Here is a 20,116-nt window from a genome sequence, read left to right as displayed (position 1 = left end):
AAAAAATACATAAAATCAGATTGACTGACAGCAATGCTTATTTATTCAATAGAAGTCATTTATTAAAACTTTTCAACCGGCCACACAATCAACAAAGTATTAATGTGCTCTCGTAAGAGATAAACAGTCAAGTGTTACTTTCATGGAAACATGATTTTATATCAATTTCTACTTAAAAAAAAAGCAGTATTGTAGTGGGGGTCTTGGGTGTGTTTCTCAGTGGATCAGCCCTTTTATTGCTCTACATGTTAAAACCCACCTTGTGGTGTGGATCCCAGTGCAATTAAGTCCCTGTTCAGAGTCAGACAAAACCCTGCTTCTACTCCCATCACTTGTTTCTGTATAAAATCTTGTGGACGCAGGAACCAGTTGTCTGAGTTGCCCTTACTAACCTATGAAAATGTAATACCAGTATGTAGTGACCATAAATGAACTGCAGTTTTTCACTGTGTTTGAGTACATGTAAATCCACCTCTTGTTCCTTGTAAAGTAGCAGAGCACAGTCGAGTCATATCAAAACATGTCATCAATTTTTATAACAACCAGTAAACCTTTACTTTTCAGTAAGACTTCAGTTCATCTGAGCCATAAAGCATTTGACCTTTGCAGACAACACCGCTATCTAAAATACCTCTCACATTTCACTAATGCCCACCTGTGTGCATACTTCTCATGGCTTACCTAGGCACTATCAGCCTCATCAACATGTCAAACAAAACAATCGAACCAGTCACAATAAGGCCTGACCCGGTAAAGGTAATCCGACTTCCACACACGTCTTAAAATCAAGTGCTTGTCACAGATTAGTGTAAAAAAAAAAAAAAAAAACAGCAGCCAAGGCACAAAACCAAAGTCAAGTAGAGCAAACCTGAACAAAAACCTCGTTGAGAAATCATGCTGCCTGTCACAATGATATTCCAGGTAGAAAAGAAACAAGACACATACACACAGTTCAAATCCATATCTCAAGGAGCAGTACATTTTTTTTGTAAAGGCATCATTTGCACCAGGGGGCGCCACATCTTTTCTAAAGAGTGATGTTAAACTGAACTGACAAAATCAAGTCCTATCACAGAAAAATATAACTTTGTCATCCCTAAGGGACTTTTGCTGCAGTCTTTTATGCTCTCCCACAGACTACAACAACGTAAAAATGACCTGTTGAATAAATGGTTCATTAAAAATAGATATATCATCTGGTCTATCAACAGATTTACTATGTTCAGTGGTTTTAATAGTCTATGTACAATCAAACATACCATGTATGTGCTTACAAAGTCGTGGGAGTGAATTACCTTTAAACTCTAGTTTTAATTTGTTCTCTTTAAAACATATTATATCACATATTAGAACAGTTTTGATTTTGTGTAAAACATCTACTTTTTCTTGTTGACCAAACAAAGGATAAAGGCATTAAAACACAGTCCAGGTACATGTATCCTTACGTATTTACAAACATCTTATTATAGTACAATGAAAGAACCAGCATTAATACAAAATATACAAGAAAAACACATCATTTTTTTGTAAAGGAACTTTCACTGTGTCCTCGTTTTTGCCGAATCGATTGTTACAGTATGCAGTGGTGAGGGTGACGGTAAGATGGCGTTTCTTCCTAATCTCTCACTGAGTGTGCAGATTTACAATCATCTGTGCCTCTTTGCTTTTTTTTCAAGATGAGCAGGATGCAGACTTACCCTGATCTGAAATCATCAATGGACCGTGTTGGATGTACACAAGCCACATGTATGTATCATTTGTCAGAAATGAGTTGATCTTCAATAGGCGGGAGGGGAAATAACCTTTTTTCCAGTGGGGTTTAGTGGACGTTGACGGAGCTGCTCCACTATCTGGCTTTGGGCAGTCTGCTGTTTATATTCCTCTGGTTGGTCAGGTTGTTCAGGACACAGTTGTTAGCCAGTGATGCCAGTTTGGAGTTGATTGCACCCTTTCTTTGCTCCCAGCTGCATTCGTCCCCTTCTTCTTCAGGCTCCTCCTCTTCCTCCTCATCGTCCACCTCACTCTCCTCATCGCTACGTTCGTCTCGCTCCACCTGGCAGGAAAATATGAATTCAATAAAACACTTTTTGGTGCCAATGCGACTGTACTCACTGTCCTCCCTTTTCATCTGCACTCTTCTCACCTTGCCCAGAAACACAAACTTGTAGACCATTCGCAGGATGAGATAAGCCCAGAAGACGTGCAGAGCTTGCAGCACTAACAGCAGCAAGTTGAAGAAATAATAACCAAAGAAGGGCTGGAAGAATTCTAGAGACGTCACCAGGGTTGTGTGGAGCACTCTGGGAAACAAACAGAGTGAGACAGAGTCAGTGTTTGTATCGTTCATACACCAACTCGTGAAAGGTTTAGATGACTGGTCGCTTGTTTTACGGAAACTTGCTGCAGTTATTGCGTTCACTATTTGTTTTAACTGTACAGTTTAGCAGTTGTTTTGTACTGTTACTGTTATGCAGTGAACATAATATGAAACATCCACACAAGATGTCACTTAGTCAGGGTTCAGTGATAAAAAAAAAAGGGTCCTTAAAGGAAAAGGTTGGGCACCACTGGTTTAGAACATTTCAAGCCACTCAAGTACTGTTTCTCTGCACTTTGCCAGGGACTGAAACTGGTTGCTCTCAGCTAAGAAACCAGTGATGTCAGGTTGGTAGGAGACAGAGAGAGAGAGAGAGAGAGAGAGAGAGAGAGAGAGAGAGAGAGAGAGAGAGAGAGAGAGAGAGAGAGAGAAGAGGAAAAGATGCATGAGGAAATACGATACAACATGGACGCAGTTGGGTGCTCCAGAACAACAGAGCAGATCCTTGACTGCTCCAGCTAAACATTAGCTCACACTACAGGAACTACAGAAACAACACTAAACAGGTGGCAGTGTGTATGATGCAATATAAAAACATGAAGGAAATTTGACGTGATGTATTATTGCTGCACTCAGACCTGCAAACCAAATGACCACTGCATGGAAACTTTGTGAGTTTGAGGCTGTGTGCAGTGTCATGTATTTGTATCTGGGAAATTTCAACATCTGGCAACACAATTTTATTGCAAAACTGGGAGATTTACCTGGCAGGTAACACTACCAGCCTCGTCACCAGGAAGACCAGAGCGAAGATGACAAACAGCGAGTCACAAGTCCTTCTCCAGCCACCGTAGTGAAACATCTTGGCAGACTTTCACAAGAAAAAATGTCTGTTAGTCAATAATCACAGAAAAGAGTTACCAAAGACTCTCACAGCTTATTTCTATGATTAATCTTCACATATAATCCTTAGCTTTTTGCTGATACAGTTTCAATGAGCGGCCCAAAAGAGGTTCAGAGCCGATTAAAGGATAGTCTCCATTACCTGCCCTGAACACAATTCATTAATTTTGAATTGTTGTAACCAAAGCTGAACAATTAATCAAATCTGACCAAACGTTCAATATCCAAAATGTGTCAAAACACACCATTATAAATGAAGCACTGTGGCACTACAGAGATGACTCCGGCCTACAGATCATACTCTCCAGATGCAAAGGAACATTTTTATTTGGTACACACCCCAGAAAAATATCACATCATCATTTTTTTATATGATCAGTGAAAATGAAATGAAATAATTTACCATTCCCATGACTCATATTGCAAGCATAATATCTCTCAAAAATAGCTGAAATCTGATTTTTTTTGCATATCGTTCAGCACCAGTTGCAACTTATGTAGTATCACTACACATTCACTCAATTAGTCCAAAAGCTTCAATCTTCCAGTACTTCAAATGTTCCGTACAGCCATCTTTGAAGTTAACATACTACAAAAAGAGCTGGAATTATTAAAGATAACAGGTTTGCCAATTTATAATAAACCAAATCAGTTTCCCCACTCTGAAACACACACACCTAGTTGTGCAGAGGTACTGGCTGAATGTGACACCTGCGTCATTGTTCTGTTCGGTGCCAGATGACATGCCTGAAGTCACATGACCAGCTCTGCGTATTTCCTCATCTCTGAGATGACAGTGACAGTCTTGATTTTCAGATGTTGTCAGTGAAATGCTACACCCAGGAACACCATCCTCAAAAAACCAAGGACAATGGCCCCACTGTGTCACAGACGAAACTACAGGTAATCATTTTACAGCCACAAAAGGCATTTCTATGTTTACCATTAACCATAATACTTTTCTGTGCGCAGCTCAGACCGGACGCAGTGTTATAATGTGCTAAGAACCGGAAAACTTCCGCAGTAAATACACAATGGCTGCATTCAAGTCCAGTTCCCCATGTCTTTTGTGTAATGTTTTTGGCATGTCAAAGCACGTGAGCAGACTAAATTCAACGATCTTTCAATACATCCGAACGGCACATTTTTGTTTCCTCCTTCCTTTTTCTCCAGCTAAAAGTAGGACAAACCGCTTTGCTGTGAAACTGGGATGTGGTGTTTTACCTCCAGGAGGAAGTCAGAAGAGTCATGCACCAGCATCACCAGAGTGCCAACCCTCACAAAGTTGGCACAGTAGGAGAAACCAATGAGGAATATGGTGGCAATGTGATGAATCACCTGCTCCTTGAAATCCTGGAACACACGCATGAGCAAACAGAGACCACACAGTATGAGCAGGACGTACAGTAACATAACCGAGACTCAAGCAGCTCTCCATCTGTGGTCCTGCTCATCAGTTGTGTGTATTGGGACGACAGATTTATACCATGTATGGAGTGACTTCTTGTTGTGTTTGAAGCTCAAATAACTTTGATCAGCAGCCTGGAGCCTCTGGTAAATCACACAAAACCACCTCAGTGTTTTTTTTCTCACAGAAATAAGGAAAATTCCTAAGAAAGCTGCAGCAGCATGCATCTCAAATGATTTCCTTAAAACACACAGAGATAAAAAAAAACAAAACAGATGCATTACACTGATTAGTTACAGTAATTACTGCATATAAAGCAGTTTAGCCATACAAAAAAGTCTAACTGAGGTGTTTAAATGTTTAAATGTTTTGCTGAGTTCCTCTGGATGGCTCTGGAATAAATTTCTTCTTCTATGTTTATTTCAGTGAGTTTTACAGTGTGTGCTGAGGATTTCACATCCTGCAATGCTCAGTTCCAAAATGAGAGCAAAGTACACAAAGTTATGATGTAATTTCAGATAATCCAGAGCATAATCCGAATAAAGTTTAATCTCCCAAGAGAAAAACAACATTTGGATTACACTGTGCAAAAAAAGTGATCATGCTTAGCTTTTTGCTTTTGAGCATTTTGACTCAACGTTCAAATCTCTCAGGTGCAAAATGAGAGGAAATCTCAAAACCAACAGGATGCTGCTCTGAGGTTTTAAGTGGATATGTGTGTGTGTGTGTTTCTGTGTGTGTGGAGCTCAGACTCACTTTTCGCTTGACATCCACTGAGACACACAGAAGCAGCGACACATAGAAGCCCATCTCCAAGATGTAATACCAGTGATGAGCGTCGGCCACCGGCTACAGAATGAGAGGAAGAGAGAAACGACAGGTCAACGTTCACATTCAGCAGCACAAAACTGCAACAGAAGCATCTCCGTAATCCTGTTTATCTGTGTAGCCTCAGGAAAATCATGCATGCTAAGATGCTAAAGCTAAAAGGCTAGAATGAACTGTTATTGCAGAGTGATGCTGGTCCACCTGCATGCATGTGCTAAGAGGTAATGAGACCCCCAAAGGGCCCCTTTGTCCTAAAACTACTCAGGGCTCCACACCACTGAGCATTTACAGCCTTTCCCTCTCTGGCTGTGTGTGTGTGTGTGTGTGTGTGTGTGTGTGTGTGTGTGTGTGTGTGTGTTGGGCAAGTTGAGCAAGCGTTCAGTGTTTCCAAAGCTCTTCATGGTCAAATAAGAACTCCTTCACATTCCAGTGAAGAACATATAACTTATAAAAACAACACTGTCAAACTGCTTTCAAAAAAAGGAGGTGTTTGCATTCAAAGAAAGAGGTGGCGTACTATCTCAAATCAATTACACCTCTCAGAACACACAGCACTCAAAGTCTGCAGCGCCACAATAGTAGGAAGTTGACTGAGGCATTAAATACACATCCTCTCTCTGTTAGCGGCCGCAAGACCTCAGAGAAGAAAAAAAAGTCAGTATTGACTGCAGGAGCTGTAATCAGTCAGACTGCAGATACGGAGAGCTGCATTTTTTCAAGTGTTTTCTGTTCGAGGCCATGACCCCGCAAGGAAGAGCTGTCTGCTCCGGAGGAATGTCGACCTGCAGGCAGAGCTAACTGTCAGCAACACAGCAGAGATATTAACTTCTCAGACTCAGGGTAAAAGGAAAAAAACCTGGAAACACAACAGCATTCAGGCCAACAGTAAAGGAAGTGAAGGAATGGAGATGAAAGTTAGTGGGAGGGTGGAGTGTGCTGTCATACACCCCAAATCTTCTGTGGCTAAATCCTTCAGCACGGACTGAAGACTTTGTTTTGCCGCGCCACTCCCAGCTATTGTTTTTGCCGCTCTCCTTACTTTTAAGAACATTCCAGCTGTGATCATGATGCTTTCAAATGTCTTGTTTTGTCTGGCCAACAGTTTAAAGCCAAAAATGTTCAGTTTACAATCATATAAAATGGAGAAAAGAAGCAAAACCCCACATTTGAGAGCTGGAACAAGTGAATGTTTGGAATTTTTGCTTGATCAATTAATCAATCAAGTCACATTGCTTCCTTAAAATACTGCCTGGCATGTTGTGACAATGTTTGTAACACTGACGTCAAAACTTTCATTACAAATCATGAGGTTTCCTGCTCACCTGTTTGGGATAACCCCGCCAACACTCTCTGTGATCCCAGAACCACGGAGTCTGAAAGACCAAACCGTCGTCAGCAGAGTCTTCACATGACACAAGCTTTAGTCTGAACATTAACTCCACATCATCCCATGGCTATTCCTACACATTGCATCTTTAATGGAGGCCTGCTTATCTTAAAAGAAATAAAAGTGACTAACAGACTTACATTAATTAAAGAGCCGAGCCCTGCAGTGAACGCTATGAGGTAGAAGACAAAACGCCAGCTGCACAGATAGAAATAAACACCCACATTTGTTAGAGGCTACAGTATAAATTCAATTAGTGAATTAGTTTCTATCAGGAACAAACTGAAGGAATGAATGTTGTACAGCAGCGAACATGAAAGGTTTCATTCCAACATGCTGAAATCTACTGCTGTGATTCCCAAACATGGCTCAGACATCAAACATGGCAATTATTCCTTATTAAACGTATTATTATTCCTTGTAAACGTAGACCTCTGTTTGGAAATAGGGCATTTTACATCAGAATATGAGACTTAATCTAAAATTTGCTGAAGAGACCTCTGTACGAACAGGCCTACACAATGTCCACAACACTTCCTCTGTGATGTGAAACTGGCACAAGGATATGAGCACGTTGATGGGGAACGAAGCAGCAAACTTTACCCGAGTGTAACATGATATCAGTAAGCTTGCTGCTGTTCATATGACAGTTTGAAATATCCATTTATTATTTATTACCATTATTCCTATGCGTAGATGCACTGTGCTTGACAAAGGAATAACTCACGAGGCCTCGCAGAACTTTTTGGTGTTGCTGGGTCGGTCCTGGTTCCTTCTGTGTCTGAACCAGGTCTGGATCTTTCTCTGGGAGAGTCCACACTGCTTCCCCAAGCTCACCACCTCACTCTGAGTGCACACAAACACAAATGCATATTCACACATACAGTTTAGGTGCTCACACACAGGGTTAGACCTAACCTAATAATAATTAAGGTCTTTTATTGCACCTGAGATGCAACACTTTACATGCAGTATATAACCAACCAGACCTCCATGCTGATGCTCCTGACAGCTGCGTTACTACATCATTACAGGAAAATTCAGATAATACAAGCTGCATATTTAATCTGTCAAAATGGAGGACTCCCACAATGATAAATGTGCATAATCCAACCATTTATTCTGCACTGATGGGCATGTAACAAGACAACTGTTTCTCTCCCTGCTCTGTCTTCCTGCGTCCTGACAGTTCACACGGGGCTGTGGTGCTGTTGAAAAGGTCCTTGTGCTTAGAGAAACTCTACTTGAGTTGTGTTAAAGGACAAAAGTTCTCCTGACTGTGCAAAAGCATCCTACAAATGATATCATGCTTCTTTTCTCCCTCCTGTCAGATGTCTGTGGCCTGGTATTTACATGGCAGAACAACAAAGGCAACCGACCGTTGCTGCTGCTGCTAGTCCAGGCCACATGGAAAGACATGACTTGCAAATAAGTCAGGTCACATGGGTAAAACCCAAGTATGCACACATGCACGTGAACGTACACTGACAAGCAACACAGAGCAGCGTTCACGGAGTATTGCATTTTCATTTAATGTGCAAAGTCATGTCTTGACATATCTGACAGGTGTAGGGCACTGCTTGTCTGCACAGGCGCACTGATGACACAATGCCAAACGAAACCAGGACACTGGAGAATTTCCACGTGAACCTGAACTTCTCTTTAACTTGCCTGCACCTGCTCACTGGTTAAGGGAAAAGAATAAAAGTCTGCACAAAAGAACAATTGCGATTGCACAGTAATTACATTGATGTAAAGGTAAACTAAGGTTTCTGATTAGTACTTAAACAGAAGGAAATATGGTGATAAAAGGTGATAATGATAACTGAGGAGGAGCATAATGATGGTGAAGCTGTTTAAAGGACGCAACATTTTCTCACACAAAAGTCAAAGGATTTAAATTTCCTGTATTACGACTAATCATTGCACCTCTGTCATTATCCACCCAGCTTCAGTTTGACTCATGAATGACGTGTCTGTCTGGGGATTTCCTTTTTTTTACCAGTTCCTTCTTCTGAGACAACTCATCCTAATAAAAATGCCAAACCATCATGCTCTTCATCCAAGGTGCACTCCACATATATACAGCAACAACAGCACATTTTCAAATCTATCTTTTCACTTTCTGCATTTCGGTTTGCAAATGTATGCAAACCTCACCGCAGGCTTGCATGAGCAGGTCACGCATTTTCCTTCAACAATCGTGACCACCTTACAAACACACCAGGGATTACGAGTGGGAGGCTCATGGTGACAACTTCCACCAAGTTTTGCATCTACTCTGCAGCGTTATACAGCATACGGCGCTAGTGTAACATGAAGAATTACTTTCAGACACATTTTTTTCTCCTCCTGCTGTAACCAGATGTGTAGGTGTGGTTGCACAAGTGTAATGACATCAAGAATCAATAAAAAATTCTTTTATATTAATCATGCGTTCAACAATAATGGAAACGTTGTGTAAACTGATGTATTATTAGTGTAATAAAACTACTTACAGTCACATTTATAATAGCATAATGGGGTCCTATGTGATGTTTAATTACCAGCATTAACATTCTCATTTCTAATATTATTTTCAGTTTTCCGAATGAATTTCTAACATCTGTCCAGGGACTACAGATGAAAAATAGCCTCTTGGTTAACTCACATTTAAAGCAATGTGCACTGTCTCTGTTCAATCAATCAATAGATACATGTATCTTTAATTTAGCATCTTTTTTGGGAGGGTGTTGGGTTAGATATTTTGTGTTGTGGAGGTTGCAGTACTTTTTTCTGCCCTAAGTCTGCAGATCCTCCTCTCAGGCTGCGTACAGCCCCAACAAGGTTAGGGCAGCGTTTTGCTGTGAGTGCAGGGTAATAATTGAAGAGGCTATCCAGATGAACATACGAGGAAACCTGTTAAGAGATTTTAGTGAGACAGTCACTAAATCAAACTGAAGATGTAAAGTCGGGGGAACTCAAACAGGATTTGGGAATGATCGGTTAGAGATGACAGATTTTCTGTCGATAAAAGCGGGAAAGCAGAGCAGGAATACGAACTTGCGATGGCTGCCGACTGTTCTGTTTGTAGAAGGTCTCCAGCTTCGGGATGGAAGCGGCTCGAATCCGAATGCGGTCCTTCACACCTAAACTTTTGCTCAATGGGACGGCGATGAGCCTGAGAGGACAGAGAACAGGACAGGCCATGTTTTTTTTTTTCCATATCAACTTCAATCCCGACACTACAACAAACTATATAGATTACTGCATAATTCCACAGGGATTAATGAGAGATGACATCAGCAGCTGTCCAATGTGATCCCACCACTGCAACGATCAGAGAAATAGCAACAAGATAGCTCATTATGTTGCTCCTGACAGCCCGCAGAGCCGCTCCCATGGGTGTATTGTGACATTTGGCGAGACTGTCTGTCACTGGCTGATATGGCATCAAGAGACACTTGATCTCGATGTGTGTGTGTGTGTCACAGAGTGATGCAGACAGACAGAAGAAGAGACAGAGAAGAATAAGGGCAATGTAAGTGTATGAGGAGAGATGTTCTGATAAGTGTTTTTGTGTGTGTGTGTGTGCACACGTGCATAATCACATGTGTGTAACTCTAGCTCAGAGATAATCATCCTAAAGTGGGCAGGGAGGGAGAGATCAGAGAGGATGAGAAGGTCAGGACAGCTTTACACTGAGAGACAAACATGGTCTCTGGTTACAGGAACTTCTAACACACACACACACACACACACACACACACACACACACACACACACACACACACACACACACACACACACACACACACAGAGTATAGGAAACAGCTGTGGCCCGGGGTGATCAAATGAAGACACACCTTTTTACCTTCCAGCTGACTGACAGCTCCTCAGACACAAACAACTCCTTAATACTTAATTGTCCACTGCTAACACACACGGGTGCATGCCGGTATTCAGCTTCAGTATGCTGCTGTTCACTGATCCCTCCTCTGCTACTATTACATCTAATGTTACTACCTTACAAACAAAAACACAAGCAGTGGTATTAATCTTACATATCAAGGGAGGACATGCAGTTTTTCAACTTTAGGACACGTAATTCAGTGGCAGATAAGGGAAGCATGCAAAAACAAGTCTCCTATCTGTTCATTCATCACGTGTCTGGGCATCATCTTCGTCACTCTCAGTTCCCATCCTGCTACCAGCAAAACTAGTTAAGTGTACAGGCAAGTTGACTGTGACGTTGCCTTTTACAACAGCCCTGTTGTTAGACATGAACCTACAGTCACACGCTTCTGAGCCAAAACAAACCCTCAAGAAAACCCAAAAATGTTTGACTTACTACAGTGTAAGCAGGAAATTCTTAAATTTAAGAACCTTAAGTATCACATTTTGGTCATATCAAATTCCTCCCAACGTGCTTATCCTGTTTCACTTCGAAATACATCACAATATGGAAGCAAGATGTTCTCAAAATGTCATTTCATCTGGACTTTACATGCCGTCAAGTGCTTCAAAAGATGACTACAATCCACCTCCTGTTGCCCATTATAATTATGTCATACTAAAGAAAAGATCCAGCTCCCTCCTGTAGAGACCACAGAGATGTTTTGACCATTTCTAAGAAGTCTCTTGATGCTTCAGCAGGACTATCATAATAAGGCCTGCTGAGGATTTACATTAAAATTTTCCCATCTGAGCACTGGTTGTTATAGCTCCATAGGAGGTTACAGAGACTGTTAGCTTCAGCCATTCAACATAAGAAAGTTCAGCTTATCCCACTAACTGTAGTTTGCTTTAAATCTACATCAGCTATAAAGAAACCACCATCCCCATCACTGCTATTTCAGTTATTATCCTCTTTTTCCTCCAGCATGTGCATCATGTTCTATAAGGCTGAGCTCCCTCTGGGAGGAGAGAGGGCTTTCACACAGTCAGCAGCTAAAAACTGTCTACTCATGATGCCTGCCTCCCTCTGCACGCCTGATCTATACCCTCCACTCACAGGGAGCACTAATGAAGGGTAGAGAAGCCACACACACAGCTTAGCAGGAAGCAAAGCAGTCAGTCATCCAAGCAGCATGACCAGTGCAGGTGTAAGAGTAAGTCAGATACACACAAAGTGTTTAAACATTTGCTTTCACCTGACGATGGACTCCAACAAGTCACCATTACGCTTGACTTGACACATGCAATCAATCGTACATTATTTAAGATCACAGTTGTAGGTCCACCACAAATACTGAAAACTTACTGGTCCAGTGAGTCAAGCAACAACCATGAAAAAGAAGATATCACATCTGTGCTTTCATGGTCCAGCTGTGTCTCACCTCTCAAAGACATATCTGAGGGCTATGAAGGCGAAGGCCAGGGGCAGGGTGTAGATAAGGTCCCTGGGTCGAGGAAAGTGGCCCTCGTCCTTCTTCATCTCAATGTCCCGCCAGTAGGTTCCAGGGGGAAGCCAGTACTCCTCCTGCCACAGCCACTCATTTAACAGGGCCTCCATCCTGAGGGGCGAGAACAGCGTTTCATGTGAGTGTTTGCTCCCAAGCAGAACTGACCTGTTAAAACATTCATGCCTTATTCATATTCATGCCAACAGCAGCTGAGACCCTCAAGATTAGACATTAAAGGACACACAGAGGGAGCAAAGCAGCGTTTTGCATGTTCAGGCTTGATCTAAATGAACTGCTCCAGAGTGCAACTCATGATTGATCTGCACATTATTTTCTTGATCTCTTGATCTTAATTGATTAATTTCTGCTCTGGTCAAAGATATTCAAGTGTGCCTGACTAAGAAAAGCAGCATAACATGGGAGAAGCTGAGACAGAGGAGCTTTGGTATATGTGCCTGAAAAATGACAGAAACAGGTATTTGATTTCGAAAATTGTTGCCCAATTGATTAATCAGTTAAGTGTTTTAGCTCTACACCACACAAAGTTTGACTGGCCAGAAAACAACAAAAGGAACAACAGCACATTACAAAACAAGACAGAAAAACATCCATCAGCCAAGAAAAACTAAGACAAAATAACCTGGTGGGCCTCAGTCCAAATATGAGTCTCTGCATGTAGTCCAGCAAAACCTGAACGACGCAACCGAAAACGCACACACATGCACGCACGCACGCACGCGCACCCAAACACAACCATAAACACACACACACGGTCACAAACACACCCCACTTCCTGCGGTTATGAAAACACATGCTCGAAGCTGATCGATCTGAGCTTAAGAGCCGCTTCCTACAGCAAAACATTGATTGGCGTATTGATGAGCGGCACAGCGTGATGTGAGCGTACGTTAAAGCCTCTACGCAGCCTGCTGGCGAGAGAAAAGACAGCAGGCTGCGCATGACGGCGACGCCACCACAAACACAACACACACCCTCCTCCTACAGAGACAAATACACAAGGCTGAGCGATGTATAGTCCTTCGATAATTATCCCGAAGTCTACAGCCACAGGAAGGAAGCCCACCTTTCACACCCGGCCGACCAACCTCGAGCTGGACAGCCCCATCAACAAACAGCCTACCTCTCCACATGTACCCATTCTAAATGCCAGAAAAACAAAAACACCAAACAAGCCTCATTGTTGCTCTGTAACAGAACAGAAATGCGACATTGCGGTTACCTGTCCGCTCTCCTGTAACGGGGATGAGAAGCGTACAGCTGCAAATGGGAGATGAGGAGGAGGAGGAGGAGGAGGAGGAGCGCGTTTGACGCAACCTGCTCCTGCTGAGGGCGGAGAGAGGCACGCGCTGTCATCATCATCATCATCATCATCATCATCAACAACATCAACAATGTCTCATTAGGTTTTCTGTCACCTTGCATGAGATAAGCAAACGTTCATTTCATATTACAATCATATTTAAACCGGTGAAATGATTGGATTGGTTACGATCCAAGCAGGTAAAATGATAAAGGTGAAGTAATAATAATAAAGTATAAACAAACACATATAAACACTGTAGCGTAGTGGAGTATTGCCTATAATAATACAACTGTCATGCCTTTTTTTTTTTTTTTTTTTTTAGCCATAGTTGCGATTATTCAGTTACAAGAAAGTTTCACAAACACATACCTTTGCTGTTATTTGCACGTTAGTACTGTTTGGTCCAGATAAGCAGCTGCAGAAGTATGAACTGGGCGATAGAATCAGTTTTTGGCCGTCGATCTCTCGTTGGCAGAACCCTCCAAAGAAGCAAATCAGCATGAATGGTTTCATCTCTCTGGCTTCCTGCAGTTTAATTTGTTTGAGCGCTTTTCTCACTTTTATCTGCATTTAACCTCAAAAACATTTGAAAAAGTTCATCTGCTTTGGAAACAGATTTTTCAACCTCTTTGAGGAGAACAATGCTTTGCATTGTTCAGTGAATCACTGACTTTGCTGAAGCATCTATAGCTAAATAAAGGATTTTGCTTCTTTTCGTTGAAGTGTATTTTTCTGACAGTAATGAGCCTTGTAAAATTCTGGAGAAAGCCACAGCAGGAGTCTGGATTCTGTCCTACTTTTCTCTTGTTCCACTTTCCAAGGTGAGCAGAGGGAAAAGAACAGAGACACTGACATATAAGAATGCAGAGCAGGCAGCTTTCATCAGTGATTGCTTTGTAAAAGACCGATAGATAGATGTCAGTCTTCAGAGCAGCTCCTCACTGTGGCGCACCCAAAGATGTAGAAACAATTATATTTGCAGAAATGGTGATAGGCACAACAGAGGAGAACATAATGGGAAGTAACTTTGGAAAACTTAATTTTATTTTAAATATTCTGCTAGCCAGCTTATCATCATCTTAGCTGCAACACTTGTGTTTTTGTTTGTCCTCTCTTCCTTACCTACTGTTACTCGTGACCTGAGGATATGAACAAGTAATGTTAAAGTTTGTTATGACACTGTAGAGAGGAAACATGTTTTCGCTCTACTGGGTGGATTCAGGAAACTACACCAAAACTGGCAGAGAAAGAAATGCAGTATAGAAATGCTTCCTGTCACTGATACCATTTATCAATCAACAGTCACGTTAAGAGAGCTGATAAGATTTAAAGCCGTGCTCACATGACGCTGCCTTTCATACCAGTCATACTCGAACAGTACATGCAGAGGGAAAGGCTTCCGAAGGAAATTTACACCCAGCTATTGTTTCTGTACAAAACCTGAAAGCTATGAATGATGATGTAAAGTTTTCAGGCTGATGGGATTTAACACTGTATGTAATGGACATTTGAGAAATGGATATTGGCATTTAAATATTTCAGCTTTTTCCTCACACTGACTTAAAGTAACCACTTAATACAAGTATAGTCCTATAGCTTACTAGAGTCATATGTAAGTCACATAATCGTTAACCTCTGTAAGTAATACAGATGAGAAGTGGGAGGTTTTATTCCAGGCATCCTTAGTTCTGGAGGTAAAAGTCCTATTTCACTTCTCAACAGACGATGACTGGCAGCTGTGTCTCTGCCAATTTACTACTATACATAGAGCCCAGAAGACAAAGGCTGAAGGAAATGAAGGATATTCACTATAAACCCAGATCTGTGAGTACCGGCAGGTTCACTTCCCGAGCTACTTTGAAGATGCCAGATGGTAAATTCAAACATCGGTGTTGTGCTCTGCAGGGGTGAATGGTTAAACCCATAGTGCTCACTGGTGCCATTTGCTTTGTGTAACAATGCTGGTCTCCCCTGCTTATGTCTGTCGTTTTCCGTCATAAGTATGTTGTTTAGTTTGCAGGACTTGTTCATCGTGCAGCAGAACATGTGACTGATGAGGCAGCTATGATGAAGAGATGAAGAGATTTTTCTGTCTGCGGCTGTGGAATTCTAGAGATACGTGTGACAGATCCTGCAAGAAGTGGATTACATACTGTAATTTTGCAGAAACCAGGGTGAGACATGAACTGGTTGCAGACATGTGTAGGTGCACTCACATGCACAGTTTGTGCTTCCTTGTCTGACACTCAGGTTTAATGAATTACCTTACAGTAAGCCATCAGACAATTTATGAGGCTTAATTATGTTATTAATGCCAGAGTGGAATCTAAGCTGTCTGGAGTAATAACAGGTTACCTCATTCATTCCATCACGCTGGTAGAAAGTAAACACACTCATACAGAGGTGAGTATACACACAGGTAATGGAGAGAAAGAAAGACACCAGTAAAAGCTAATTAATTTTCTTGTCTATTCACAGACAAGTCTCTCTGTGTGCGTGTGTATGTCAAATAACTACTAGATAATTGGTATGATGGATGGAAAATTTGTGTCCAAACAAGTATGACAGCTTCTGAGTTATTTTCCTGTTTGACAGCCAATCAACAACAGACGCACAGACACGGCATGAAGGGTAAGATGGTAAATATTAATTAATGCTGTTCATCTTCAAACCGTGTGTAAGAGGGGCCGAGTGCTTTGTATGAATAATTTATTTATGTACATGTTCAGAAACAATGAACGCCTGCTGTCTTGTGCTCCTAATGGAGTCCTAATGACATTCGCAACTTTATATCCCTCCTCTCCTCTCCCCTCGCTGTGATGAAGGCTTTCTCTGCTTTGTACTGGCTGAATGCAGTTTGTTCTTGGCCTGACCTGCAGCCACAAGGGGGCTACAACATGCATAAATAATTTTGGTAAAAATGCATCAAGTATAAATAGTATACAGACAGTGTGATCTCTGAAAATGCTAAGTTAAGTGAAACAAGACACCACACTGGTGGCTTAGATAAATACTAACATTAGCAAGCCAACACGTTCACAATGACAATGCAGGTATGATGTTTCCCATGTGCACCTGTTTAATTCTGTATGTTAGCATGCTAACATTTGCTCATTCGCACTAAATACAAAGATCAACTGAGCCGTATCAACTACTTCATACCATTTATACTGTTTATTCTTCATGCCACTTGCACTACTTACATGTATTTATATTTTTTGAATATATATATTTGCTTTTCTGGTTAGATGCTTAACCGCATTACATTGTCTCTGTGTTGCACTCTGACAATGACAATTACGTTGAATCTAATCTAATCTAAAAAAAGGCTGAGGTTTTGCGTGAACCTAATGGTGGCACTAGATGAAAAGTCAGGGGGATCACCCAGCTCATTAAGGTTTATCATCTGCGAACCATGAATGTCCGTACAAGATTTTGTGTGAGTTTAAGTTGAGCTATTTCACCAGATATGTGACAGCTTTGACTTGCTGGTGGTGCGAGAGGAAAAGTCAAGGGATCATCATTGGCCATAGGATTCATCCTCTGGAAACAAAGAATGTCTCCACAAAACAAAAAATCATGATAATCCATTAAATAGTTGTTGAGATACTTCAGTATAGACTAAAGTGGTGGACAGACTGACAAACAGACTGAGCGCAATGCCGGTACAATGACTAAAAACACAACACTATGACCACAGGGTCTACCATCTACATCCAACCGATTTCTCTGGGCTCTGCAGTAGATGTAGGGACCATGAAGGACTCTGCAAGACCCCTAGTTCTTTGCTGTGTGCCCCTCTATCTGGGCCAACAACAACATCGCTGGTGAGGTGGGGATTGTGTGCAGGAAGCCAGTGCTTTGCGTCAGCCGCAGCGGTTGCGACTCTGAGCCTGACTGAGCTGAGCTGCCGAGGACCTGCCTGGAGCACAGTCACGTTTCAGCTGGGGCCAGGGGGCCTCCTCCAGGAAACACACTCACACACTGCTTTCCCACGGGACTGGGGATTACAGGGCGCACAAAGGCACACGTGCACTCGTACCCATTTGCTGTTTGTCTGGACACACAAGGGCCTACACAGGCACATTTTAGCAGGTTTAACACAGGATGATGTTCCTGTATTTCATCTCATTTTGTCTCTCTCTCTTTGTTTCTCTTTGATTAGCACACACACTCTGGCACAAGCTCTCCTGGTCTCCTTTTTGTCTAATGTCCCCCTGGTCTCTGAGTTTTGACGCTCTCTGTCATCCCCTCCTCCTTCTCTCTGCCAGGTGTGTTGTCGGCACCCTGTGGCTGCCGACACAACAGGGTCTCTGTTCTCAGCTCCCCGTGGAAGCTCTCACGTGCATGTCCTTTCTCTGCGCTTCCCCTCTTGCTCCATTTCTCTCCGTTCCTCCCTCTATTAATTTCTCTGCTGGAGCATTCCTCGAGCTCTCCGCTGTTGTTTCTCATTCTTTTGTGTGTTGTTTTTGGCGTCACCTCTCCCTCAGACCCCCACAGTGAAGCCAGTTAACTTCCCAGCTCTAAGCTCTAAAGACAACAGTGCAAGGCCTCCATCTCTTAACCCACGCTGTATCTGAGACCAGGCTAACACAACAACTGGAGGCATACAGTAAAAATTGTGCTCCTGGGGTAATTGGAGATCTCCCTCATGGATGGAGGTTTGAACTTATTCCTACATTGGACTGAAAGGTGAGACCACTTTCTTCCAGCAGAGGGTGCCAGACATTGCAGGATCTGTGGATGTCAAACAATCCACTGTGTGCGCCGAAGTCTCTGGCAGTCTTTGCTGGTTGAGGACATTTCATTGGTACCTAAATATTCCCCAATCAAGGAACGTAACTAAGTGCATTTTTACTCAAGCACTACACTTAAGTACAATTTTATACTTCTACTTCACAACATTTCAGCTGAAAATGATGTACTTTTTACTTCACTACATTTATCTGATAGCTTTAGTAATTAGTTACTTTTCAGATTAAAATTTGACAGAAAATAACACATTATAATCTTTTAAAACACAACACATTTTTAAAGATTTACCCAGTGGTTTCCAACCTTTTTGGCTTGTAACCTCAATACAAATCCGATTAAAAAAACAAAACCATGTCAAGTTGGGACTCCGTGTCATGTTTCAGGTGTCCATGAGTTTAATTTGAATAACTTTATGAAGCTCTAAGAGATACAACTTTAAATGAAATGTCTACAATGAATGAATTAAAATTTGTCTAGCTGAACTGTGTTTTTTCTTCCTTTCTGTCTGAGTAATCATCTCATGGCCCCTCAGATTTGTATGTTGAGACCCTTTGGTCCCTCAGCTGGAAATCAATGGACAAAACTATGTAACAAGTCATATATTTGCACCGGAGTATAGTCAGGAGGCCTGACTGATTTTGCAAATTAGGTTTAATGCCTCTAGATAAAAGCATCCACCATATTCAGGATTAATATTTAACTCCTTTTCATATGTTCTAGCCAGGTGTCATCTCAAAAAAGTATTTTTGGAGCATTTTACAGAACGTATGGTACAAAACTTGCAAAAAACACGAAAGGCCCGCCCTTGAACTGGAGTTTGTTTTTGCATCCAGGGCTACGGCAGAAACATGGTGGTGCAACATCAGCATTTCATGACAAAATCTGACAAATTGCTTAAGGGAAAAGCAATATTTGTACATTCACTGAGTCCAACTGAGCCCACATGGATTGTTTTTTTTCCTGAAATGACAACTCAGGCTGCTCTCCAGAACTTAAAGAAAACAAGGGATGATGTACAGAAATCCCAAGATAACACTGAAGGGATGAATATGGCTAGTTGTGAAAGCTGTACCTGCTGTTATGACTCCGTTGGCAGTTATGGCGACCAAGATGATGAGGATGAACAAATCCTGAACACACGGACAGCTGCGACTCAGGAGGTCGTACACTTATCAGGAGGTCGGTAGATCGATCCCTGGACTCGGCATTCTACATGTCGAAGTATCCTTGGGCAAGACACTGAATCCCCAATTGCTCCCGAAGCTGTGCCATTGGTGTGTGATTGAATAACAGTTGCAATGAGTGGGTGAATGCAGGCTCGTGTTGTACAAGCTTGAGTGGTCATCAGACTAGAAAAACACTATAGAAATACAGTCCATTTGCAAAGCTACTCAGCGCAAAATTCTTCTCAGTCTCAAGCCCTTACTTTTCAGACATACTACATGATACATAATAATGTTTTACCATGAGCATTCTTTCTCTCAGGATGTAAAGATCTAAAACCCAGAGGCCACCTGAAAAAGGCTGGGGGACTATTTTTTATTTCTCCAAGTTGGAGTGCACAGGGATGCTGGACTACCTCGCCAACCGACCAAAGTATGAGAAGATACTAGAGTGTGAGTCCTCCATGGTAGTCTGCAGCATGGGGATCACAAAGCGAACAGTCCGTGCTCCCTTCCTCTTCACCCTCTACACTGCAGACGTCAACTAACTGCCTTCTGAAGAAGATGGGGACAACTGGGAGACAACTGATGCAGGGATTTGTGGACTAGTGCCTGCAGACCTCCAGATCAATGCAGGAGAAACCAAA

At 42.0% G+C, this 20,116-nt stretch overlaps 1 protein-coding gene across 1 annotated transcript; it reads right to left on the bottom strand.

Annotated features, from left to right (window-relative positions):
• Positions 1-20: 20 nt before the first annotated feature.
• Positions 21-13,566, bottom strand: LOC143318055 (ceramide synthase 2-like). Its single transcript, XM_076725968.1, has 11 exons — positions 13,468-13,566; positions 12,162-12,338; positions 9,886-10,003; positions 7,571-7,689; positions 6,984-7,041; positions 6,779-6,829; positions 5,385-5,477; positions 4,445-4,573; positions 3,082-3,188; positions 2,144-2,300; positions 21-2,053 (listed from the first exon to the last, which is right to left on the bottom strand). Exons 2-11 carry the CDS (start codon positions 12,335-12,337, stop codon positions 1,847-1,849), a joined length of 1,215 nt encoding a protein of 404 aa, XP_076582083.1. The 5' UTR covers position 12,338; positions 13,468-13,566; the 3' UTR covers positions 21-1,846.
• Positions 13,567-20,116: the final 6,550 nt, after the last annotated feature.

The sequence above is a fragment of the Chaetodon auriga genome, chromosome 3 (genome assembly GCF_051107435.1).
Source record: "Chaetodon auriga isolate fChaAug3 chromosome 3, fChaAug3.hap1, whole genome shotgun sequence".
NCBI classification, from domain to species: Eukaryota; Metazoa; Chordata; class Actinopteri; order Chaetodontiformes; family Chaetodontidae; genus Chaetodon; species Chaetodon auriga.
This window is presented reverse-complemented; position numbering and strand designations above follow the sequence as displayed.

What these genes read in the sequence shown, in the direction of transcription:
- LOC143318055 (XM_076725968.1), bottom strand. Translation starts at nt 12,337, where the DNA reads ATGGAGGCCCTGTTAAATGAGTGGCTGTGGCAGGAGGAGTACTGGCTT. An exon ending in GGCGGGGTTATCCCAAACAG is followed by an intron (nt 5,478 to 6,778) that starts GTGAGCAGGAAA and finishes CTCATTCTGTAG; the next exon opens with CCGGTGGCCGACGCTCATCA. An exon ending in CAGTGGATGTCAAGCGAAAA is followed by an intron (nt 4,574 to 5,384) that starts GTGAGTCTGAGC and finishes CGTGTGTTCCAG; the next exon opens with GATTTCAAGGAGCAGGTGAT.